This window comes from Polyodon spathula, chromosome 16, assembly GCF_017654505.1.
Source record: "Polyodon spathula isolate WHYD16114869_AA chromosome 16, ASM1765450v1, whole genome shotgun sequence".
NCBI classification, from domain to species: domain Eukaryota; kingdom Metazoa; phylum Chordata; class Actinopteri; order Acipenseriformes; family Polyodontidae; genus Polyodon; species Polyodon spathula.
Window position 1 is genome coordinate 5856498 of NC_054549.1, and position 25229 is coordinate 5881726.

Sequence of the window (25229 nt, forward strand, 5' to 3'; positions counted from 1 at the left end):
TAATAATAATAATAATAATAATAATAATAATAATAATAATAATAATACATATTAAAGCTAATGTAACAGTAACATAATAAAGATAGTTGGCCGCTTAAAGCGGGTTGAATCAATGTGTTTTTTTATTTTATTTAATTTGCCCCACCCTCCTTACTTCTGTAGTATATTGTGATGTCAAACAGCAGATCGAAGTCCCTGCGCCGGCCTGCTGCCGCGCCGCATTGTGGGACATGAACAGCGCTCACGTTGCGTTCAGCAAGCATGGCAGCCAGCAGCAAAAGGTGAGTTTTTAAATACTGTTAAACAATACGGTTCTGTGTTGCGTGTAGTTCAGAGCTGTGACTACGACTACGTGAAATGTGTTAGCGCTTGCTATTGGTGGTATAACTACAGGGGTAATTAGCTTTTAAATTGAAAAAAGTGGACGGTAATTCATTGAAAAAAAAAAGTTTCTGTTTTGCAAACACGGTCGAGTAACTTACCGGTGTTGTTACCCACCGTGTATTGGGATGCAATAAAAACACCTGCAAAGGTGGTGAACAAACTTGCAATGTCATGTTTGCCATTTATTTGTTCCAGTTACTCTATAAACTGTACTGTATTAGTTTTACATTGTTGTAGTGGCACGTGGTGACGCTTCTCGCTCAGTGTGCTTTCCCATCACTATGTCTTATTTCACAAGCATTTGTTTGATGGGATAATTAGTAAGCATGACAACTAATGATCTAAGCAAAACTACTATGGATATACAGGATACACATAATAGCATTTTAAAAAGGAAGACATTAAATATTAGAAGACTAGTGTAGCTAGATGCGTTGGAGCCCTGATACCAATCCCCTCACACACTCCCCCTGGTGATTTGTGATGAAGTGTTGAGACTTGTGTTCAGGAGGAAGGACTGCCCATTGAACATATTACTCCACCTAATTCAAAACCAATTATAACACAAATTCAGAAAATACAAAAAAAGCAGCTCACCCTTTCTTGATTCAGCATATCCTGGGCCCCTTAAACCAAGTGGGTGTGGGGTACATGTTTCCTGCTTTCATGTTTCAAGTTTATGTTTTGTGAGGGGGGGTTGCCCTGAACCATAAAACCTGGATTTTGTTGTCTGGTTTTCCGTGGTTTAGTGGTGTTGCTTTGTAGAAAGCATTATATCTTGAACATCTTGCAATTAACAACAATAACCAAACAGTCATCTCCATTATATTAGATTCTGGAGTTTTGTCTGAAATCAGGATTTGTTTTTTTCCCAGGAAACTGGAAGAACTGAGCGTGGACGAGTTTCTTGTCTCTGGTTTTGACTCCGAGGAGGACTGTGAGAACGAAGAGGATGAAGAAACAACAGTCAGCAGAAATGGCAAGGTCAAAAGAAAGGCAAAACCCACAGCTAAAACACAAGCAAAGTAAGTACTGTTTCCTGAAAGCGGTAAGTTTGTTATCTGATAAACCCTCAATCACACTAATGGTAAGTAATGGCAATACACAGAAGTTAGATCATTAAAAGGTTTTGGGCTTGCCAGAAAGATGTTGATCACATGTCATTCAGGGATAGAAATAAAACCCTTATTGCATAGCAGTTTCACCTATTCCACATTTTTGCTACAAGTTTGATTAGCCACAATTTCTAGGTAGCAAGCTCAGGTGTGTCTTTTTAGACTTATACTAAAGACAGAAATGGATCAAACTGCACTGCAGGCGGAGTCTTATTTGCCATCCCTGTCCTTTAACATGGAATGGTCCACTGGTCTTACAGATTTTTTCCCCACAAACCTTCTGTTGGTTCCTCTACCAGTAGTTTTAGAAGGAGACTGGTGTTATAATAAATAACTCTGTTTTTTACAAATTAGCCACAGTCATTTTAAAATACCTTACTTGAGAGAGTTCGACTTTTGCACCTGAAAGGAATTTATTCTTCCTTGAACTGGAACTGCAAGTACTCCTTTTCCTTTCTCTTGTAGAAATTTGAAAAAGGTAGGCAAGGCCTCAGAACACAAAGACCAGCTCTCCAGACTCAAACAGAAGGACCCTGAGTTTTACAAGTTTCTGGAGCACAACGATCGATCATTGCTCAACTTCGATGACTCAGACAGCTCAGACGATGAAGACAGTAAAATCCACAAACTACCGAAGCACTTGGAGGTAAGTTTCTTCAGTGCACAGTGCTGCTCCTGCGGGCTTCCGTGCGCAGTGCTGCTCCTGCGGGCTTCCGTGCGCAGTGCTGCTCCTGCGGGCTTCCGTGCGCAGTGCTGCTCCTGCGGGCTTCCGTGCGCAATGCTGCTCCTGCGGGCTTCCGTGCGCAATGCTGCTGCTGCGGGCTTCCGTGCGCAATGCTGCTGCTGCGGGCTTCCGTGCGCAATGCTGCTGCTGCGGGCTTCCGTGCGCAATGCTGCTGCTGCGGGCTTCCGTGCGCAATGCTGCTCCTGCGGGCTTCAGTGCACAGCAGCGCAATGTTCATTTGTACAGCTGGCTTCACAGACTTTCCAGTGTTACCTTAGGAGCAGGTAAGGTAGTACAAGTTCAGTGCTAACTAGGGCTGCAACAAAGGGTACATTTTGACCTTCCGAGGTTCGGAACACATTACCGAAGGAAGGTTTGAACCTTCGATGGTACTCATTTGCATAATGTATCGATGATGTCACCATACTAATTGTTTATGTTTGATTGGAAATCCTATTATTTTACAGATAATCCATATCAATGGAATAAAACATTCACATGTAGTTTAAAAATACATTATATAGAACAATAATCATGTTTTTATAATTTAAAAAAGCGTGCTAGAGGAGGAGAAGGGGCGTGTCTTGTTTGCTGCATTTACAAAAAAAATAAACGTGTACTGTAATGCATGGGTCAAATTGACCCACGTGGCGGTTCTAGGTAGAATTGTTTATAACTTGATCATTTTTGTGATTTTGGCTATATTTTTTTGTAGTGATACTGGTCTGCTCAACACAGATTAAACCATATCTTTTTTGTTTGTTTGTTATAATGAAACTAGTGTAAACAGTAAATTACATGGTGCATATTTTGCAGCACGTTTACCTGCAATGGCAAAGTTAGTTGTACTAAACTCACAGCTATGAGAAGGCTATACTACAACCCTGACTATTGTATTTATATCCATTGTCTACAGAGGTGTAGTAATACATCCCTGAAATGCTATGCATTTGCAGAATCAGATTCAACATTGAACAGTCTGTCGTTTGTATTTTTATTGCATGTATACATTATAAGAGCTCTTGAAATATGTCACTAACAGGAGGCAAGCGATGATGACGACGACGACGATGAAGTGGAAGCAGCACCAAAATCTAAACAATCAAAAGATGTTATCAAGGTGACGGAGAAGATGGTGGAGCAGTGGAAAGAGGCTGTCCAGGTAAGCTTGGTTTGTATTGATATTAATAATGTTGATTTTAAAATAGTTGTAGAATGGTATCTTACTGAATAGAACTTTAGAATAGAGAATTCTAGAATTTTAGGAGGAGGCGGTTTATTGGTGGTTTTAGACAGCTCTGTAAGCCAATTAGAAAACGGAATGTGTTTCACTGTATAATACAGTATGACATTGGTCTGGTGCTTCAGAATGAAAATAGTCTTGAGTTTTCGTTTTTTTAACAGAAGGAGCTTTCTGCAAAGTTGTTCCGGGAGATCACTCAGGCCTTTAAAGCAGCAGTGGCTACCACTAAAGGAGATGGAGTAGACCTTGGCCGATACAAAGTGGAGGACAGTTCAGGTACTAACCCTTCTGCACCCTCTTAATCAATGCTAGGTAATATTGGCATGCAGCAAAGCATATTAATGCTGTGCTACAAAATGTAAAGGTACTGTGCGCTTGAATCGTACTGCATCATAACATCACATGGCGTCACAGTGTCATTCCTATTGCAGTTCACAATTAAAGGCCCCAATTCTAATGGCCTCTAGTGGAAATCCCAATTACTGCAACTTGTTTTTGGAAGCTGCAGTCTGTCGTTCAGCTGGGATGCTCAGCACGGTATCATTTCTATGATGTCTGCAAGAACTCTGTAGTTAATGGTTTTTGTAAGACATGAAAGTAAATTGAGTAAGACGCATCTGAAGAAAACGTACTCCACTGGAAGACAGTGACTATATAATCCCATCGGAAAACACTGCAAGCTTGTTGCCATTATGAGGATGCCAGATGCCGCGCAGTGATATGCAGCGGATAAAAACTTGGCTTTATTTTCACATGTGGTTCATTTGTAATGCACTGATTTCCTTCAGGAGGCTGTTGTCTGTGCTGTTTTTTTTCTTGACCTCTGCAGCAGCAGTGTGGCTGGCAAGTGTACAGCTGGGATTTTCTTGTCGTTGTTCACTAAGCCCATGTAAACCTTTCCCTTGCAGTGTTTAATGCCCTGGTGTCATTCTGTTTGAGAGACCTTTTTGCAGCTCTTCAGAAGATGCTTCAGCTAAGGCCAAATAAAGACAAGAAAAAGTAAGTCTGAAATTCCATTTAATCAATAAAAGAGCTTTTTTTTTAACTGGAAGTATGATGCATTTAACAGAATTAATACCAGTTTTTAATTATTAATAAAGGACCCTTTGTATGCGTTTTTTATTTTAAAAGGCGTCCTTATTTCAGGCATGGGACGTCCCTTATAAACTAAACAGCAGCCATGTTTAGCTCCACAGACACTTCAAGCTACGAATCAGCTGCAGAAGTCTATTCATTTGTTTTAACTTTCTTTTTATTGTGAAATTGTTTGACTGTTTTAATGATTTATACATTTCACTGAGACCGCCCTCCTAATGAAGTGCACCAAATCGTTTGTGTTGTGACAGTAGCAGATTCAGAGTCCTGCAGACCGCTATATCTTTATTTAAAACTTGCAAATTAATTTAAACAAAAATGTCTCCCTCGTTCCTAGGCTTGTGCTCCCATCTTCTAGTCCTCGGTGGCAAAAGGCTCAAATCGACATTAAAATGTATCTCGCTGGTCTTGTGCAGGTAAATTTTACTTTCTGACTGTAACTCATTTAGATTGAATCCATTAGTGAAAGTACTGTACATGTCATCTTCATTTGTGGCTTGGATGGTTAGAAGAGAATATCAGCTTTATGTGTGAAGGGGTGTCAGCCCTCCCTTTGTACAGTATTTATTGTACCAAGTCAGAAAGTATCAGAGAACTAATCCCTACAGACACGTTTTTTTTCCAGCATAAAAAAAGTATCAAATGCCGTTACCGAAGATGACATCAAGGGATAATTACAGGCCCAGGATGCCATTTTCACTACACCACCAGCAAAATAAAAAAAAAAAAATATATATATATATATATTATATATATATATATATATATATATATATATATATATATATATATATATATACTGTTTAAAAACGGGTAACAGAATACATAATCTATTCAAATTTTTTTTTTTTTCAGCTTTTATCATGTTTGACAGAAGCTTCTGTTGTAAGTGCTGTGCTGAGACATGCCATCCAAATGGTACCGTACTACCTGTGCCTCCCTAAGCAGTGCAGACACTTCCTAAAGGTAAGAGGAGCCTCACAGTTATATGCTGCACATGTATATGATGCATACGCATTTTTGCTTTCTCAAAATATTTAAATCATCCATTTAAATTGTAATATGTGACGATCAGGTGGCGGCTGGCACGAATCAAACATCCTATAACATTAGGGAAGCTGTGCATTTTTGTGGTGTTTCTTTTTTATGTTATCAATGTGCTAAATTTTTTTTATTTCTTTTATAGCAATTGATCACCCAGTGGAGTACAGGCCAAGAGACAGTCCGAGTTCTGGCTTTTCTAGCTCTTAATAAAATCTGCAGACACAAGCAAGATGTGTATCTTAATCCAGTGCTCAAGGTATGTTTTTCAAGGAAAAAAAAATAACAAAAAAACTGTTTTTGTACTGCGGGGTTGATTTGATCAGCCTATGCCTTGCCGGGTTAAGCCACTGCTGGATTGTACTGGAGCATTGCACAGCCCCCTGGATTGAAACGATAAAAGGCAAGACTGACTGTCTTTTTCTTAAAAAATAAATATGGCACATATTATCTCGCGTCCTTTTGCTTGTTCCAACTTTCCATATAAAATATCTATTGCAATTTGTTTTTTTTTATTCTTTAAAAAACAGTCTTACTTTAAATTCCCCCTTCTAACTGTTACAAAACGGACACAACCAAAGATCAGGTCAGTGGCACACTTTCACGTGTGGTTCAAGTTATTTGACATCCTGTATGTGTACAGTAATTTATACGTAGCCTGGTAGAGTCATAATACAATCTGTAAATAACTTTTAAACGAATAGGGTTTTTTACAGTAATTCATTACATTGCAATAATGTAATACACAGTACGCAAATGAAATATAGCTGCGTAACACTAGCTTGTGGTCCTGTGCTCTGCTGTAGCATGAGTAATTCAAGCTTCCAGTTTTTAAACCACACGTGCAAGAAAGCCTTTACTGTCACGCCTCAAGGTAAATTACACTTCATGAAACTAGAAATATTAAGAAAAGAAAAAGTGGTGTGTATGTGTGTATATATATATATATATATAATATATAATTTTTTTTTTTTTTTTTTTTTTTTTTTTTTTTTTTTTTGAGATATAATAAATCTGTAGGACTGGTGCTTAGAGTTCTATAAAATCAGTCAGCCTGTTTGCTTCAGATATGTGGGAGCAGTGCAGTTCAGGTTATAATTAAAGCTATCCTTCTAGTCTGTTATATATTGAAATATACATATGGAAAGTATGGTGTTGGAAATTTTTTATTGTGAGATTAATTTCTTACAAGGTGCCAGCATTACTGAGATTACTGAAGCGCTTATATTTTTAACCAGTGGTTTGTGCATATAGTCGATGTAGGTCGATGTGATTATCTTTTTCATGATGCTGTGATGGCTCCAATTGTACATTTACAGCTGTGGTGGGAGATTGATGTGAAAAAGTTTGCGCCCTAAACTTTGAGTGACATTCTTTGTTTTGTTTTCCAGCAAATGTACATCGCCTACGTGAAGAACTGCAAGTTTACCTCTCCGAGCGTCCTCCCAATGATCAACTTCATGCAAAGGACACTGACAGAAATGTATGCCCTCGACACACAGGTTTCCTACCAGCACGGCTTCATATACATCAGACAGCTGGCCATTCATCTTCGCAATGCAATGACAATGAAGAAAAAGGTATGCTCATTCCGGTCAGTAGGGTTTTCCATTCTCTGCTTATTGGTTCACTCTTGATCGCTGAACTGGCAAATGTTTGTACATTTTTGACTCTGCACTTTCAGTATACAATGCTTCTATGCAAAGGTGTTAGAGTTCTCATAATTGGTGTTGAGGGTGTGCAGAATGCAGAATCGGATTGCCCTGATAGCAATAGATATTTGTAGCTTTAAATAGCTGTGCTCTTTGCTTTGATCATTCCTGAATGTCAGCTTGAGGCGCTGGAAGTGTGCGCTGAAACACTTTTCTGTGCAATGTCGTCTTCAACAGCGCAGCCAGGAAACTGTAAACTTAACAAAACACTGGGAAATCTAACTTGATTGCAAAGTCATGTATCGAATTTAACATAAATCAACACAAAGTATAGTACAGCTGTGGCATTGCCCTGTAGAATGAACTCATTTAGCCGAACGAAACCTGCTGAATAACGTTACGGTAACCTGTTGAATTACATACCGCTTTGTAGTTATCCATATACTTAACGAAAAACTGACACGCATTTGAAAAATGTGACATTTCGAAATCTAACATGAAATACTGAACTACTGTTATGGCTTCCGGTAGACTTTTGCGATATAATTTATGTCTCTGTCATATCATTTATGTCTCAAAACGTTTTGGCTATAGCTGTACATGCATGGTGTAAACACACACAGAAGCCTTTAAACAAAACCAAAGAATGGGGGGAAATATATATATATATATACACACACACACTAGAAAATGGAACTGCCACGATGTGTATTATAATCTGCTTCAACAAATACTTGTGAAAGTGTGTTAATTTAATCGTACGAGTCCCTACACACTTCACACTTGGCACAGGTTGTTAGGTAAGGTGATGCAGGTGCTAATTGAGCTCTGTGACACTGGCTGCTGTTCTGTAAGCAAGGATCCTATTGATTTTGGATGCTGTTTCTTTTGCAGGAAACGTATCAGTCTGTTTATAACTGGCAGTACATCCACTGCCTGTACCTTTGGTGTCGTGTGTTGAGCACGCTGTATCCCAGCGATGTCCTGGATCCACTCGTTTACCCATTAACTCAAGTGATCGTAGGCTGTGTCAAGTAAGTAGATTTGGAAAAGATTGGACTTTGAACGGTCCACTTTGTGACTTGTTTAAATTGTGTTTTGAGTACTAATTGTTCTTGACTGTTTTTGCTTCTCTAACCATAGATAAGTTTAAGCTTTAAGAATAAGACAATCTTGTTTAATTTATCCTATTGAATGTGTGTCTAGCAAGCTTTTAGGTGTGAATCTGCCAATTGTTTGCCACCTTTTCATTTTCTTTTCAGTATCCAGTACAATATGTTAAAATAACAAGTTAATGAACCAGCAGGTGGCAGTATTCTCCACTTTCCTGGTTGTGTTTCTAATTCATGTTTTCTGTGCAGTGTGTGAATATATATATATATATATATATATATATATATATATATATATATAATATATTTAAAATTTTCCCTCTGTAAAATCGTGATGTTTTCACAAGTTTAAAAACTCATCACAAGATCTTGTAACAATAAGCACATCACTATTAACACACGCCTAGTTTAAATTCTTTACCTTGCTGTAGTGTTTTTGAAGGTCTTGAGATAAAGGCAGTTTACACAGACAGTATCACTGCCCTCTTACAGTGACGTGCTGTCTTGTTACACAGACAGTATCACTGCCCTCTTACAGTGACGTGCTGTCTTGCTTGTGTTTTCTTTTTTAACCAGGCTGGTCCCCACAGCTAGGTATTATCCTCTCCGGATGCACTGTGTTCGGGCTCTGACCCTGTTGTCTGACAGCACCAAGACTTTCATCCCTGTTGTCCCCTTTCTTCTGGAGGTAAGATGTTCTCAAGCACGTTGTGTGAAAGGTTTGTTAGTTGTTTGTGTTCCCCTGTCAGGAGCTGTTCTCCCAAAAGCCAGCCGACAGGACTTTAAAAGTTTCTGTATTCAGAATCTGTTTGTGAAAACTGTGGCCATCAAGATCTTTTACAATTATTATTAATTACAGCATAATTATTGTGCATGTCGTCACGATCGGCACCCCCTGGTGGCAGTATAGTGATAACTACACCACACTGTTTTTACTGCAGCATGCAGTGTTTTTTAAGCTAGACACAATTGTATTGATTTCTAGTAATGCCCTTGATTCAGTAACTGTACCTGCCACTAAGGTTACATTAGGTATTAGTGCTATTCACAAGATCTCATAGGACAGTGTAGTGCTGTATAGTAAAACACAGCTGGCTACATAAACATACCTAACGTGTGTTCTAAGCAGCTGAGAATGTCTTTTTTTTTCTGTGTTATTACTTTTTTTTATATATTTATAAAATAAAAAGTTAACCAAAAAAAAAAAAATCCACCAGAGCAAAAAAATGCACTTAAAAAAATATTTATCAGCCCTCTATATTTAACTTGCTTGTGTGAACACATTCATACAGACTGTCAACACCCTCAAAGGGCTGCAGAATGGGTTGTTTTTTTTTTTTTAAATTGAGGTTCAAAAAAAAAAAAAAAGATGCATGCTTCATAAACAGTTTTTGGAGGCTTCAGTGCATAAACAACACCTTTATCAGGTGTGGTGAGGGCTACAAACTGTCAACATTTTCCATGGCTTTAAGAAAGCACTTGCACCTCTGTGCTTCGCAGCGCTGATATCAGATCTGCGGTCACAGCTGTCGTGAGAACAGCAGCTCTGAGACGGCGCTAGCCGAGACCACGGGAAAGCAGCGAGGGTCAGAGACACGGAGCTTTCTGGCACGAGTGGTCAGTGCAGGGGTTGAGAACAGCGCACTGTTTTGACCAGATTGTGATGAAAAATGGGACCTTGTGGTTTGTGCTTGTTGTGAGCGTCCTCTGCAAACCACATCCTCCAGGACTGGAAACCAGCGGAGTGTTCGAGCCCACCCCCCTTCTACAGTACATCTACTCATTTGCTTCTGTCGTTCGCTTATTTCCTTCCATTTTTTTTCTACAAAAGAAAAAAGATTGAGAACGCAAAACTAGAGTGGCAGAAACTGTTTTTATTTTTTTTTCCTCTTTCTCGTCTCTGCATTGGGGTCGGTGATAACGTGCTTCCTTCTGCTTTGATACGCTGCAAGCATATCAGACCCAGTCCAGACATTACCACTTTGCACACCCAACTTCCTCCCGGCTCCCACAGCCCGGGACCACATCCGACGCATGCACAGCTCATACCGAACTAAGCGTGCTCCGTGTTCAAAAATATCCGTATCTCGACTCGTACTGCAGTGCATTTCTTAAAGAGATAAACTGTTGAATACTTCTGATTTTAATCTTTATATATACATATAACAAATTGTACCACACTAAAACTAACCTGGAAAACTAACTTGTATAATGTATATAGATGTATCTCTCCTATATAGATATGCAGTTGTCCCACAGATTGTGTTTGTTTGTTAAATCTATAACTCCCAGCATTTTGGCTTGCTTTTGAATGAGACAATTAATATATACATCCGTGCTTTTGGAGCATAAATCTTTCCCTATTTTCTTTTTTTCTTATTAGTCAGCATCTATATTCAGTAGGCACATGTGGTGTTTTGTTTTTTTTTTTCTATCAGGTTTTGCAGCAAGTTGATTTTAACAAGAAGCCTGGTCGCATGAGCGTGAGACCTATTAACTTTGCTGTGGTCTTAAAGCTGTCTAATGCAAATCTGCAGGAGAAGGCATTCAGGGTAAGTGAAGCACACCTTCAACACCTTGTGACTTGTGATCTAGTGCATAGTTAGTAGGATGAGGAGATTAGAACACGGAAATGTAATGCATTGCCATGTCTTCCTGTGCTCAGGAGATTGGTCAAGGCTATTTAGGTGATTCTCTTTGGGGTTTTCAGTGAATCTTTTTGCTGTTTTTATTGATGAAAAGGTTTTTGCTTGCTTATGCACAGATTGAAATTGGTGTTGGTTTGAAAAAAAAAAACACAATAAAATATTTCTATTGGTAACCTACGACTGTGTAAGGGTGTTCAGACACCAATCAAAGTCTCATTGCATTTCAAGCTTTATTTTAAATCTGTAGAAAGTCGCACCTATACTTTTAACTTCTGAGGCTGGGTGTGTCTAATACAGGAAAATGCAGAATGATTCAAATGCTATGAAGTGTGAGTCTTGTCCTTGTAAATATACATTGTTCTACAGGTTTGACAAATTCAATTGAAACAAAGTTTAAAAAAAAAAAAAAAAGTATATAAAATAATTGAGGGCAGGCCCTTCAATTCAGTGGTCTCTGTTTTGTGGTGCCCTTTGTTAAATTACTGTACTGCGATTTGTTTTTCAAATTGTTTTTTGATGTGTGTTGCTCTCTTATTTCAGGACGGTCTTATCGAGCAGCTCTATGATCTCATACTGGAGTATTTCCACACGCAGGCCTGCAGCATAGGGTTTCCAGAGCTCGCCCTTCCAGCTGTGATTCAGGTACCTTTATGTGTTACACAGTGAACCCACTATCCCAGTCAGCTCTGCACTAAAATACAATTATCTCTGCCTGTGTTAAATAAAAGATCTAAATTATGTTCATATAGTTTTTATTTTTAATTCTGTCTCCATCCTAAAGTTCTAGGTGATGCTAAACTTTTGACCATAGCTGTAGTTGCCTCTGGGACTCCCATTCTGTGCTTTTGGCTCCAAGCTGTAACACATCCTGCTGCAAGGTCTTATATTGTCCCATCATGACACTGCGTCTTGAGTCAGATCCAGATATTTTTCCACGTTGGGTTTCTCAAACAGCCACATCCTTCAGCTGTGTGCCAAAACAAAGTACAAACATGTGTGTTCCTATTGAGCGATATGTGAGGCTTACAGTAAAACTACACAGCTGTGGCTGTGCTGGCTTTCCGTCATTTATTCATGGTTTCTAGGTCATCCGATTTTCAGATTGCAAAAAAAAAAAAAAAAAAAAAAAAAATCTCCAAAGTACTTGTGGAAGTTTTCTTACTATGTTTGTTACTTATTGCGACTCAAACTTCAATTAGAAATTGCCCAGGTGTTATGAGTGCTATTCAGGTTACAGGTGGCTGTCTGGTCTGGGTTTATAGTAGTAATCCTCAAATAATGTTCCCCTGTGTCTGCGTAAGAAATGTTGAATTAATTCAATGTGTTTGCATGTTGTGTCTGACTGCTCTCATACAAACAGTGTGGGTGTCACCTGTGCGGTTGGTTTGTGAGTTACCATGTGAATAAGTGCAGCTTCTAAGGAAGTTTTTAAGCATTTTGATTAAATTGCATACCCACATCAAGAGTCTACATCGTGAGAAATGAATTAGCTCTCCCTCGCTTCACCCTTGGCTGAGGCGGTCTTAACAGGCTGGTTACTTTTAAAAGCATAATGCTGTAATCTGAACATTCTCCCTTTCCAGTGCCATTTGTCTACCAGTCGGAGTGGTTCCTCTTATATTGAGATTCCAGAATGGAAATAAGTCTCCGATTGCATATCAGTTTGATCCATTCCTTGTTTTACTATAAATTTAATAAGACACACCTGAGCTTGTTACCTACCGTATACACGGTGGCTTTTCAAGCTCATATTAAAACCTGGTATGCAATAGGAGTCTTATTCATTTGTTTTTCTGTCTAAAATGTCTTTCTGTTGGGCACTGTCTTTTGGATTTTAAACTTTTCTTGGATTTTTTCAAGGCTCTCGTCGTTTATTGTTAGTAGAATTCTTTCTTTTTTATAGACCAGGGGCTGGTTGCATAAAACACTTTTAAAGTATTAAGTTTAAGGTCAAGGATACATTTTCCCTTAACTAGGGTAGACTTAAATGTGTTAAGCAGCTTTCTGCAACACCCATAAACTGAAGAAACACTTCAGGGGAAGAAAACTAAGGGGAAATGCAACTGGCCAATGTCCGCATCTGTGTTAGTGGTCAGAGCAGTCGCGTTTAGCAGCAGTGGTCTGTTAAAGCCAGAAAATTAAAAAAAAACACAATTCCAAAAACAAACCAAGGGAGCTTAATTCTTTTTTTTTTGTATTTTACATTTTGGCACTACCAAAGAACCATTCGTCTTTGTGTTCTTTTCAAACCCATAAGCAGTTTTCAACAGGATACTACACCTTTTTAAATAAAAAAAACATACACACCTTAGTGAGCCATCAGAATGGGGAGCCCTAATTTTTTTTTAGGTTCTATGGTTTTATGCAAAAGCACCGCTGACTGTAGACCCACAAATAAGCTCTTCAGTTGGTGCTGAGAGGCAAATGAATAGGATATTGACTGTGGTTTGGGACAATGGAAAAGGCCTAGAGTATGACCTCTGCATGCACTGCTATATTTAATGTGGAAGGAACTGGGTTGTGGTAACTAGTTTTTCAGCATTACTTCAAATTTATAAAAGTGCAGTGCTCCTTGCAATGAAATAATTAAGCACCCCAAGGTTAATACTGCTGCTTTCGCATTAAATATACGTTGTTTATATCCAAAATAACAACATTTTAATCAACTACTCCCCGTTCACGTGAATGTCAGAATATGATAACTCCTGTAGTGCAGATTGTGTTAAATGTACGTACATTTCATTAATACCGTAATCCAGTATTTAATGATAATCGCCCAGTACTTTTTATGAATAGCTTCAGTATCAAAAGATAATTCATGAAATAGAAAGGACAATCTCTGGAAGACGATATTTAAGCTAGTGTTGATTTATATATGGATGTTTACTGCATTCTTCCATATTTCAGCAGTCTGTGCTCTCAACTTCTTTAGAATGCGGACTTTGCTTACATTCCAGTTTGTTTATAGCTTCCAAAGGTCGTTTTTAGTGTACTGGCCCCAAAGTTGTGCACATTGCTCAATAGCTTGTGTGATTTAAAGCAGTAGAGAGATATTTAAGTTGAGTGAAAGAATATTTTGCATCAGACTATTTCAGCAATTTTTCTTAACAAATACCAGTTCTTTTTTTCAGCCAGTCTTGTGCTGCAGGGCCCTTGATGCTCCAAAAGGAAAATGTTATTTGTGTTGATCTTGCCTTGCTGTGAGCAGTGCTGAAATAAAGCCCTTTCATTGCACGAGTGAAGTACTTTATCAGACACTATAAGCAGACCTCTACTAGTCTAGCACATGCTTAAACCATGCAAAAATGTGCCAGAATGCACCCCCCTCCCACACTCTCTGCCCTTGCCACTACGCCCCCCTACTGCCACATACTTCAAAACTAATTGAAAACCCTGTCAGGGTCTTTATAGGGGTCTAGTAAAAACCAACCTCTTCACTGCCACAGATTTTTGCCCTCTTGCTGCATTAATGAGACATTTCACTTACTTTGAGATAGTGTTTTCACATCTGGAATACAGTTTTGTTCTGTGATTCTATCAGTGAAGTTCCATTACATATATTTATATGTGGTGCTCTGGGGGGTGGGGTGGGGGGCAGTGCTTTATTCCCATTCGAATCACTCATTAAAGGGAGTGGGGATACTGTTCAGGTGTTGGTTTGATTGGCTCACTCACGGACAAGGCTAATCAGGTATCTGAAGCTATATTCAGAGATGTATTAAATTCCTTTTGGTTTCTCTGTACAGTATATACTGAACAGAAGCCTGGTCATCATGCCGTGCTTCAGCTAGTTGGCTTGTGCCCTTAAAGCTTCAAACCACAGGAGAGTGAAAGAGACTCGTTTGTGGTTTCACAGCCTGGTCTTTACACAGCTCCCTAGCCATTCAGTGGATGCATTCTAGTTTGTTTTTCAAATGAGATGAAAGTGGAAAAAAAAAGTGTGACTCCAGGTCAATAAACAAGGCAGGCCAGTGTTATCTTTGCATGGCAGATGAACACTGTCACAAAATGATTTATATCTTCTGTGTATATGTGTGTGTGTGTGTATATATATATATATATATATATATATATATATATTATATATATATATATATATAGTTGGGGGGCTTGAAAAAAGAAAGCACTAAAAAAATACTATGATGTATGTTCAATTGTTCACATACCCAGGATCATGATGCAGTCTACCAAATTTTGTACATCAAGCGCTTGGTAACTGCTTTTCTTTGCACACTAAAATAGCTTTTGGTTCCCACTTGTTGTGTTTTTTTTTTTTTTTTTTTTTTAATTCAGGATATACATTTTTTTAAAATACAGTACAATTCTTTAAATTAGTGCACCTGGGACCTTGGCTGTAGGTCACATGGTTTGATTGCAGATAGCAAAGAATCACATGGTATATAGCAGAAACGAAGGGGGTGGGGGACACTGATAATATTGCTCATGGTAATAGGAGCAAAGAGTTTAAAACCATGGTTATTACTATCTGAAGTCACATCAGCAATCACAAAGACATCCTACTGCTGTTTACTAGTCTGTATTTAAAATGCAGACGTTCAAGTAATGGCTGATGTGGAGTTGCTTAAACCAGCGCTGTGTGGGAATGATGATTTATTCTCTTTCATATACGTTCCAGTTCATGGTTGTTAACTTGTTTACTGTAAACACAGCTGCTCACACCAGCAAACGCATGCAAATAAAGATGCATTCCCCTGGTTGAATAATGCAATAAGTAAACACAATACATTTTTCTAAGTATCCTGTTATTTAAATCTTCAGAATGCAGGGAACAGGGTTGCAGGGGTGTTGTAACAAAGCTGTATGGGAAATTACATCATCTGGAGACCGCAAGTGTATACATTTATTTGGTGGGGCTGTTTTTTAAATGCTAGGAATACAGTTTTATGGTTGTATTCTGAAATTTAAAAAAAAGGGTTTTTTTTGTTGTGACTTTACAAAATGTAATCAAAATGTCACCCATTAAAAAAAAAAATATAACCTGGATAATTATCTTTTTAGACCTTTTACACACAGTTGTATCAGCAATCAAACAGATTACTAACTTCTCTGGTGATTCCTTGGCATATGAGTGTCAGGAAAGAATGAAGCGAGGCCAGCCTGTTGGAACATTTTTTTGTATTTATTAAGATAGTCAAATCCCTTATTTAACTAAAGAGGATTATATGATATATATATAAAATGTGTGTATGTGTCAAACCAAGGATGGCTGATGCCATTGCTTCACAATGTTATGTACATGAGAGGTAGGTTAATGACTGAGGTAATGGTGAGAGCTTTTATCACCCTCGGTTACAATTCCACAGTAATGCAGCAACAGCTGAAGTGCTTTATTATTTATATTGCAATGAAAATGGGAAGTGAATTAGGTATTTGTTCTAGTAGTTTAATGACTAGTCTTGTTAATTCGAGGCTGTGTGTAATTAAATAGGGTAAATGTGAGTGCAATAGGGGCGTAGGTTGCTGTATGCTGGGTTCACCCCCTTCGTTTTTAATTCTGAAAATATTTTCTGCTCGTTTCTATAACGAGCAGACGCCTAGCCAATCAAATAGAAGTCAGGGGACCATGTGACCACAACTGAACGCGGTGACTTCAGTCATACATGTGGGTGATTTTCTGTAAATCCTAACTTTGTTTAGCAGTGATATGAGTGTAGTGATTAAATATTTGAATTGTTATTAAATGGCGCGGGAGGGGATTATTATTCCCCGTTTTCAGATTTCAAAGTTCATCAGTTTTATTTGGAACATCTTTATGTAGTTATTCTGCGAATACTATTGGCAGACTATGCTAGAGACAGGAATTTTTTGGGTTTATTTTTTAACAGAATTTTTCAAAGACAAAAAAACAAACTGTGCACATGCGGTCTGATTTCGCTCCATCACGCCAGTTGCAAGCGTTAGAGATGGGAAATCAGTTCCTGTAATCACTGCAGGTACCCTTCACAGTATATATGAAAAAAGTGGACGCACGGTCAAAGGTGGCAAGTCAGTTGGGAGGAAACCGTATATGTGTCCTGTACATTAATTATTAAAGGAAAGTAAACCTTTACGCTAACTGCCTTCTTTCTTTCCGTCTCTCCCCTGCTGCAGCTGAAAGCTTTTCTGAAGGAATGCAAAGTGGCCAATTACTGCAAGCAGATCCGGCAGCTGCTGGACAAAATACAGGAAAACTCTGCCCACATCATGAGCAGGCGACAGAAAGCCACGTTCAATGTGGCTGACCGGGTGGCTGTGGTGAGTCTGACATTGTTCTCCTTTCTGGAAAGTCAGACAGTCTGCAGCCGCAGAGGCTCCCTCAGCGGAGGGCATTAGAACATGATTTAACCCTTGCAAAGAAACATCGTGCCTGACATCTGCAAGGCTGACTTTTCAACATTGTGTAGATCTTTCCCCCGTGTTTGTATGTTGTGCTGTCTTCATGTTTGCATTGACCAACAAACCACAAATATATACTTAACGGATCGGTATATTGGGGGGCGGGGGCCAAAAAAAACCTTTGGGTCTCACAGAAAAACAGCATTAATGTTTAACAAGCAGTAGTCAGCAAGCATCCATAACACCTAAGAGTGTGTCACTGTAACAGAGGCGCTGGTCAAAGCGCTTGTTGACTTAGTTAAATAAAAGTTTCACCTTTAGTACAGAGGCTTGTAGTAATAAGTTTTAAGAAGGAAAGAAATTGCAGGGAAAGCCCCCCTGTAATTTAGATGGTTTCCATTGTCCAGTTCATGGTTCTCACAGACAGTCATGGTTTCCTCTACAGATGTCAGGCTGTCCTGACTCCCCCAGACCTCCTCCCACCCCCTGTTGGAAAATGTGTCTGAGACCAGCTGAGCTCGCTGTACTCAGACATCATAGTCAAATGCTGACCACCTGTTTTTACGCATCTGCTTCTGTGGGTTAAAACACTAGCAAAACACTTTGAACTCTCTGCAGCATCCCACTGTGAGTTTCCTATGAAGGGCACACTTATGCATGTTGAAAGCAAGATCAGTCATACTGTGTGTGGACATTATTAAACATAAAGTTAGAGGTTATAGTGTTAGCAGCTGCCATTTGTTTTTACTGCATCTAGCACACTTCAGTCCTCATTTTTGAAAAATAAAATAAAATCAATAAGCTCTGCAGTTAAAAACAGATTTTGAAATTATATACATGTACTGGTATATCAAAATTAAAAATAAAGAATTTGGAGCAAGTCGGCAGTGATCCATGTCCTAGTTCAGACTGACGTGGATTCGTCCTGGTATTTATATCTTTGGCCTGACAGTAATACTGATGTAAAAAGGTTTCGGTGCCCTGCTACATTTAAAGGATTAGAGTGAGCCGCGGCTCCTAGCTGGACTTGAGTTACACTTGCATTTGCAACTACTTTAATGGCAGGTTTCATTGGAGACATTAAACCCCGATCTTATTAGGATTAATGCATTAATAAATATTTAAAAATGGAATTAAAAGGGCTTTTTGCGTGTAATCTAAATCTTCGAAGGTGTGTCATGCGCTGCTCGTAGACAGCTCGGCACCAGGTCATTTTGCGTCTTGCGAGGTTTGCAAATAGGAGGAGGTATCCTTCAGTGTGTTTAGCTGTGTCTTTCTGTTTTTGTTACAGGGTAACCTTGCCGTCACCGACTGTGATCTACACAGTTGTGAGGACACACTTTTTTTTTTTTTTAATATATCAGTCCCCATATGAAGTTGCCATGCATGAAAGGGTTAAAAAATCTAGCTGCTGCTAACAACAATAGCCTAGCTACTCCTGGGTTTAAATTGATTAGTAAAAAAGGAAACCAAACATTTCTTATGTATTCCTAGTATTCTCTCAGTGAAAGTCAGCGTGGTGTGTTTCTCTTTTAAGGATCGACTGGTTCAGAAAACATTTCTTTTTTGTAACCGCGCAGTAAATTGTTATAAATAAGTTTAGATAACTGGCGACTGAAGCGGCAATCTATTACCGTTTATTGGATTTGGAGGTCAGGTAATCTTATTTGACCCGATCAATACCCTCAACGGAAAGCTGTAGGGGAAAGCTGGAAGAGATTTTTCTTCTCTCTCTTTTTTTTCTTCCCCCTGGTCCTGTTCCAGTCAGCTGAGTTCTTCTGATTCAGAGTTGCAGTTGGTAAAATTGCAGACGGTAGTTTAATTGCAATTAGTGCCAGGAAGGTAAGAGCAAATCATGTTAAAGCATTGGGACCACACAAGCGTCAGTTTCATGATCGAGTCAATGCTTATTTAATGCCCAAGTAGCAGTGGTAGCCCTGTAGATCAGTCCAGTATTAGGTGCAGCAGAACAGCCAGTGTACACTTTCACAATTGCTACTTTTTGCTGCATATTGACATTTCATAGTGTTGGTTTAAGTTTTCAAAATGTGAGATGGCTGCATTTCAACATTTAATTAGGCCATTCTGACAGTTCAGAGCTAGTTAGAATTGGTACAGTCGATAGGGATTTTGAAGGTGGCGTTGATGTCTGTAGATAACGGCTTTGACGGTGTTGTGGCAGGAATATTATAAGTGTTGTTTTATGAACAATGACTTCACCAGTGATTTTACTGCAGTAACACACACCCAAAGCCCTGCACGTCAGCATTATATTCGTTGTCGGAAAGAATAATGGTTTCTTTGAAACGTCAACCTGTCTTGTAAATTTCTGCCTCGTTTTTTAAGTGAGGGTAAAGATACTCTTATTTAGTTTTGCAGAGAACACAGACCGATATGCCGCACCATTGATCTCATGTTAAAATGCGTAGCTGATGCATCATCATCTCTAGTGTTGTCGGGTGAAACCTTTATGGCTCATAATTGATGTATTGTCTTTGGTGATGTTTGTTTCGTCTCCCGCTCCATTTGCAAGCAGCAACTGCAACCAAGGGCTCTACAGATTAGACACTAGAATAATACTGTCTTCTTGTACAGACAGGAGCAAGCTTTTGGTGCTACTAGGTGTCCTTTTTAATTTCTTAAAAGTTTAAACTTCAAGAATGAACACGTTAAAACACTTTTCATTTTCACGCAATTCAGTACACCCGTCACAAGAAGCCCTCAGACTGAGTGCTGTTACCAGTTTTAACTGTATCAATTAACACGTGTACAACATTAAGAAAATACTTTTGAATAATATCAAGTCTATTGCGGTTTAAACACTGTGGCTAAAGGTCTGCCCATGCTATCTCGACAAGAAAAGAGGTCTGACTGTTCCACACCATTACTCTGTTTGCACACCCATGTATTTGGAATGCCAGTAGCCTGCTTCTCTGTTTGCAGTATTCAGTTTAATCGCTTGTCTTTAATATTGTGCTTCTGCTTGGTTCTCCAGGAAGCATGGGAGAAACTTACGACAGAGGAAGGTACCCCCTTGACCAAGTACTACAGCCACTGGAAGAAGCTTAGAGAGAAGGAGATTCAGCTGGAGATTTCTGGCAAAGAACGGGTACTTTTCAGATTTGATCTGGGTCTGGGCTTAATTACAATGTTTTGGGGTTGTTTTTAGGAACTTTTGAAGATCAATGTGTCCTCTGTTGTATCTCACAATACTAGGGGTGTGCTGGTAATTTGAACATGATTTTTCCTTTCCCTGCAGCAGTTACAACATTTGGCCAGCAGTGGCACTGTGTGCTATTCCCATTTGTGCAGTGTAAAAAAAAAAAAAAAAAAAAAAAAAAAAAACATTTAGGATTGTTGCACATTTCCTAGTAGATTTGTGACTGCAGCAAAACTACATCACAGAACAGCATGGAATATAAACACTGTTGAAGGGATATTATCCAAATTTTATTTGTGTGCATTAATGTGGGGCCAGGGTATTTTTTTCTTTGAAAATATGATTGGAGTCAGTGAGGGAATAAACAGGCGTCTTTTTGTTTTTTTAAGATGGAAGATCTGGAATTACCAGAGATCAAACGCAAGAAGATGCAGGAAAGCAAAGAAGGAGACAAAAAAGAATTTAAGGAGCTCTTTGAATCAGACAGTGACTCTGAGGATGAAAGCGGGGGAGTCAAACACAAAGGTAAAAGAATAATAACTAACCAAACTTTTAAAAGTAAAAGCCACTTATTTATGCAGTTATTGAGATGCTCGATACCTTGTTCAAAATCCATAGAATTAGTTTCGAAGAGTTTTGTAGCGTGTTCTTTGAAATGACAGCATTTGTATGCAGGGGATACCTGCACAAGGGAAGCAGTAAACATTGAGTTTCCTTCCAGGTCTATTTGATGCACATGTTCTCTGTCTGTCTCATAAGTCAAGGCCAGACTTAGTCTTCGTTGTGTTAGGAGTCTTGCTGTGTTGTAAACACTGTTTTGCTGTTGACCATAGACTTTAAACAGGAGACCATCAGAGTTACAGGAACTTCAGATTCATGTTACAGGTTGTTTTCTTGTGGATGGCCACTAGGGGGCTGTAACTCATACCGCAGATTTACCAGAACTCAAGCAAAAGCTTCAAAGTATGAGATTTAATGCAATTCAAATCTAAACTTTATTGGGAGAGGTAATTATGCAGGGGAAAACCTGTACTTTTGAGAAGGAGATGGTTCCTCTTTTTTAAAAAGATAGCTGCTTGCACTTGCATAAAATGTGTAGAGAACATTTAACCCATTAATTGTATGTTTGGTTTGTGCAAATACAGAGTGTTAACCTGCTAGAATGCATACAAGTCCTATCTGCTTTTGGATATTGTGTAGATAACAGTACAGTTTGCTTAGGTTTTGCTTCACATTCAGTTCACACTAACAACCTGCACTGTGCTGTTGTAAGTCCAGCCAAATTAAAACTATAGGGTTTTTTCGTGTGTGTCATGAAAAGTATTTTAATGCATATATTAAAAAGCTTTTCTTTTTGAATAACACATTAAAATCACATTTTTAAAAGAAAAAAAAAAAAAATTACTGTTTGGTGCGTCTGTCATTTGTGAACGTCGGCATAGTGAGGTTTTCCAGTCTTTAACCCCTGCTCCGGGAGGTCTGTGCTCTGCTAGGTCATGTACAGGGCACAGACCCAGGCCAGTGTTTGTGCCTCCCCCACCTCTTTTGCATCTGGTAACCATTCTCTGAAGTCCCCACTAACGTTCAGGCGCAGCCTGAGAGACACTCGCTCCAGCCCTCGCTTTAACAGGAAGCTCTTTTCTTTGGTAGGCTTGGATTCCTGTGGGGGTTCGTAATTCAACACAGTTGGCTCGGAAAGATGTACGCGCCCCATGCTCCACTCCTGCTGCACGAAATTTAATGGATTTGCTTCCCCCCTCTCTGTGATCCATAGCACCCTCCGTCTTGGCAGCCGCTTGAGCTCCAGTAGGTGGTAGGCTGATCAAATAGTTGTCATAGATACTGCAGGGAGGGAGGGAGGGAGGGAGAGAGAGAGAGCGAGCGAGCGAGCGAGCAGACAGGCAAGGAAAGGAGTTGGAGTTGTTTTTCCATACTCTGTTTACCAGTGAACCCGTCCGTCCTGTTTTCATGCGGGTTTGGGCAGACATTGCTTCTCAACCGCTGTCCAGACCCCTGTCTAACTGAGAACAGCAAACTGTCATTCGGAAATGTTCCAGCGATGCTCTGAAAACAATTAAGGCTTTCATGTAGCCGTCGCTTGATGAGAGCTTACGGAACTTCTGATTTTGGGCTCTCTGGTTTGTGGGGCGGCAGCTAATAATTAGGGACTCTGTGTGGTACGAAGTTAGGGGAGGGAAAGCGAAAAAGATACTCTCTGGTAGAGACACATCTAAAGGGAGTGTTGGGATATTCAGCTGTGTGGAAAGAGGGGGAGCTTTGAAATGTTGTTTCGACATACCAAACCACTGCGCTTGAAATATTGAAAGACCAGAGCATCTGATTCTGCTGCATAGTCTGAAAGCCCTCCTGATAAGTTAAATAAAAACTGCTCTGCAATGGCTTATGGTCTCTGCGAGCTGCGAAACGAACCCAGGGCCTAGAAAACCGAATGCGAATGTCCTTTTAATGTGTTAGATTTGAAACAACATAAAACGTATTTCAAAAGCTGAAATGGTAATAGGAAAGAGAGGTGACTGTAAAGAAAGAAGCGTTTGTACTGCGTGTAGTGGAACGCATTCATCATGAAACAGCAGCCGAGCAGAACAACTTGCCTACGTTTTTATTACTGACATTTGTCTGGAACTGAGTTTCCTGACAGTTGATATAGGTCACATAATTATTTAATCTTAGTGTTCATTGACGTGATTTGCCCAGAACAATTTAACATGTGCTTTTATCATTATTATTATTAGTAAAGAGAATTCTAATGTGTCTTATTAAGGGTGTGCCAAAATATCTAGAATGTTCTGCATGCCCCTCAAACATACCAATAGTTTTCTAATCTTAGTTCAGGGTCATACTTTTTTTATCCCCCAGCACGGATTGTCTTTGTATTGCTTTACTGTTTTCTCCATGAGGATTTACCAGAAATGGGCTAATTAGATTGTATTCACCTATGTGCACTGTATTCTATATCAAAGCTGGCAGTTCACATTCTTATAGTCAAATTGAGGACAATAACATTGAAATGGTTTTTAACTGGAGCAATCATCCCAGAACGCGAGGGTGGTGTTTACGGACCAGTGAAAGATTAGTTTTTTGTTTTGCAATATAAAGAGTATTATTTATTGTATGTAATTAAGAGATAGTGTAGCCCTGGGCTAACTAGATTTAAGGAGATATTTTGTGTGCGTTTCAGCTGACAAAATGTTAGTTTGTGTTCAGATCTGAACTTTGTAAGTTTCAATATCAAAACATAAATCGGACATTGGAGTTTGTAAACCATTATTGTTTCATTTGTATGGAGTGCTTATCCTTTAGAACAGACATCTTAGATTTGAATGTAAAATCCAGTTTAGCATTCTCAAAGGAGACCAGGGGTTTGCCTCTGATATCAAATTTCTTGTAATTTATTTTGGGGTAATTTCATTATTATGCTACAGTACCGCATTAGAACAGATGTTGCATACCTTCTAACTGAACCACACTATTCATAAAGCAGTGGCAGAAATATTTTAAGGAAACGGCATGTTATAGATGGCAAGTCACACTGTGGATAATGTAGTTTCTCATTGAACACATCAGCCATGAGAACACCTTTGCCTTTAAGCCAGTCGGAACATGCTCCTGCCAGATGAACCCCCTTGCAGCTGTTCCATTTTCCTCTTAGATATGTCAGGAACCTGTCAGCAGCATTGCACTAATGTGCTGGAGAGGAGAGCTCTCCGGGCTGTGAGATGCTGCTGATAATGAGTGTCCGATTCTCTTTACTGGGATGAGCGGTAGGGCTGCTGAGAGCCAACACACAGGATGCTACTTCCACATACCTTAGAAAAGCCTCTTTCCTGTAATGTTTACCAAAAGGCAACTCCTCTGGGATCCCAGCCAATCAACAGAGCATGCAGCGCAGGATGCTGACAAAATGTTTTGCGAGATCAAAACGCTGTCAGATGCACAGTTTAACTTTCTTCTGATATTTGAGGGGAGGGGAATTGCATGTTTAGGCATGTCTGTGATAAAGGACAAAAACTAAACACCATAGACTTCTGTTAAAGTGGCTGTACTTCTAGAATTTTTAGATTACCCTAAAAAGAAACTCCTTCATAATTTAGACCTGTTATATTAAGAGATTTCAGGACAATAACTTTGATTTCTTAAGTTTTTTTTTGTAGTTATTTAAAGTCTACATGCACTGTACTTTTACTGTAAAAGACTGATCGTAGAATTAACAAGGGAGCCCTGCACTGTCGAATAAATAAAGGTGTGCTTCATGCTGTTTGTTGTGTGGGAGATTGAGCGTTGGTTCATTTTGAAAACCTGAATGAATAAAAGCATTTCTGCTTACAAGTGTTTTCTATTTATTTTTTTAAATATATAAACAACTTTGAAACAAACTAATTATTGTGCATCTTGACTAGTAGATCGATCTGCATAGCATTATAATTGTATGAAATTCTCGGGAAGAAATCTGTTTTCCATTTTCTGAGTATATGTGTTCCAAGTTCTAGAATCTATTCCATAATGTGCTCCAAAGGGAATATAAAAGGCAGCAAATGTAGTGGATTATCCTTGTTTGATTTACAACAGGCAAGAAGGAGGGAGTGTCCGAGGATGAAGATTTCCTGAAGGATCTGTCGGATATGAGCGATGAGGATGAGGAGGGAGAGAGTGATGAGGACAACTCCATCGTGGAAGATTCAGGTGTGTTATGGGGCAGAG

At 39.1% G+C, this 25229-nt stretch overlaps 1 protein-coding gene across 1 annotated transcript in view; it reads left to right on the plus strand.

Moving 5' to 3' along the window:
• Window positions 1-212: 212 nt before the first annotated feature.
• The window catches only part of LOC121329038 (nucleolar complex protein 2 homolog), a 28185-nt gene continuing 3168 nt past the window's right edge, over window positions 213-25229 (plus strand). Inside the window, exons 1-18 of the mRNA XM_041274294.1 lie at window positions 213-281; window positions 1260-1409; window positions 1965-2145; window positions 3266-3385; window positions 3628-3742; window positions 4375-4465; window positions 4899-4977; window positions 5417-5527; window positions 5748-5861; window positions 6994-7182; window positions 8149-8288; window positions 8943-9054; window positions 10805-10918; window positions 11555-11656; window positions 17126-17269; window positions 20346-20459; window positions 20900-21035; window positions 25098-25211. Coding sequence (XP_041130228.1) covers window positions 262-281; window positions 1260-1409; window positions 1965-2145; window positions 3266-3385; window positions 3628-3742; window positions 4375-4465; window positions 4899-4977; window positions 5417-5527; window positions 5748-5861; window positions 6994-7182; window positions 8149-8288; window positions 8943-9054; window positions 10805-10918; window positions 11555-11656; window positions 17126-17269; window positions 20346-20459; window positions 20900-21035; window positions 25098-25211 — 2146 coding nt within the window. The 5' untranslated portion in view covers window positions 213-261. The remainder of the gene's footprint in view (window positions 282-1259; window positions 1410-1964; window positions 2146-3265; window positions 3386-3627; window positions 3743-4374; window positions 4466-4898; window positions 4978-5416; window positions 5528-5747; window positions 5862-6993; window positions 7183-8148; window positions 8289-8942; window positions 9055-10804; window positions 10919-11554; window positions 11657-17125; window positions 17270-20345; window positions 20460-20899; window positions 21036-25097; window positions 25212-25229) is intronic.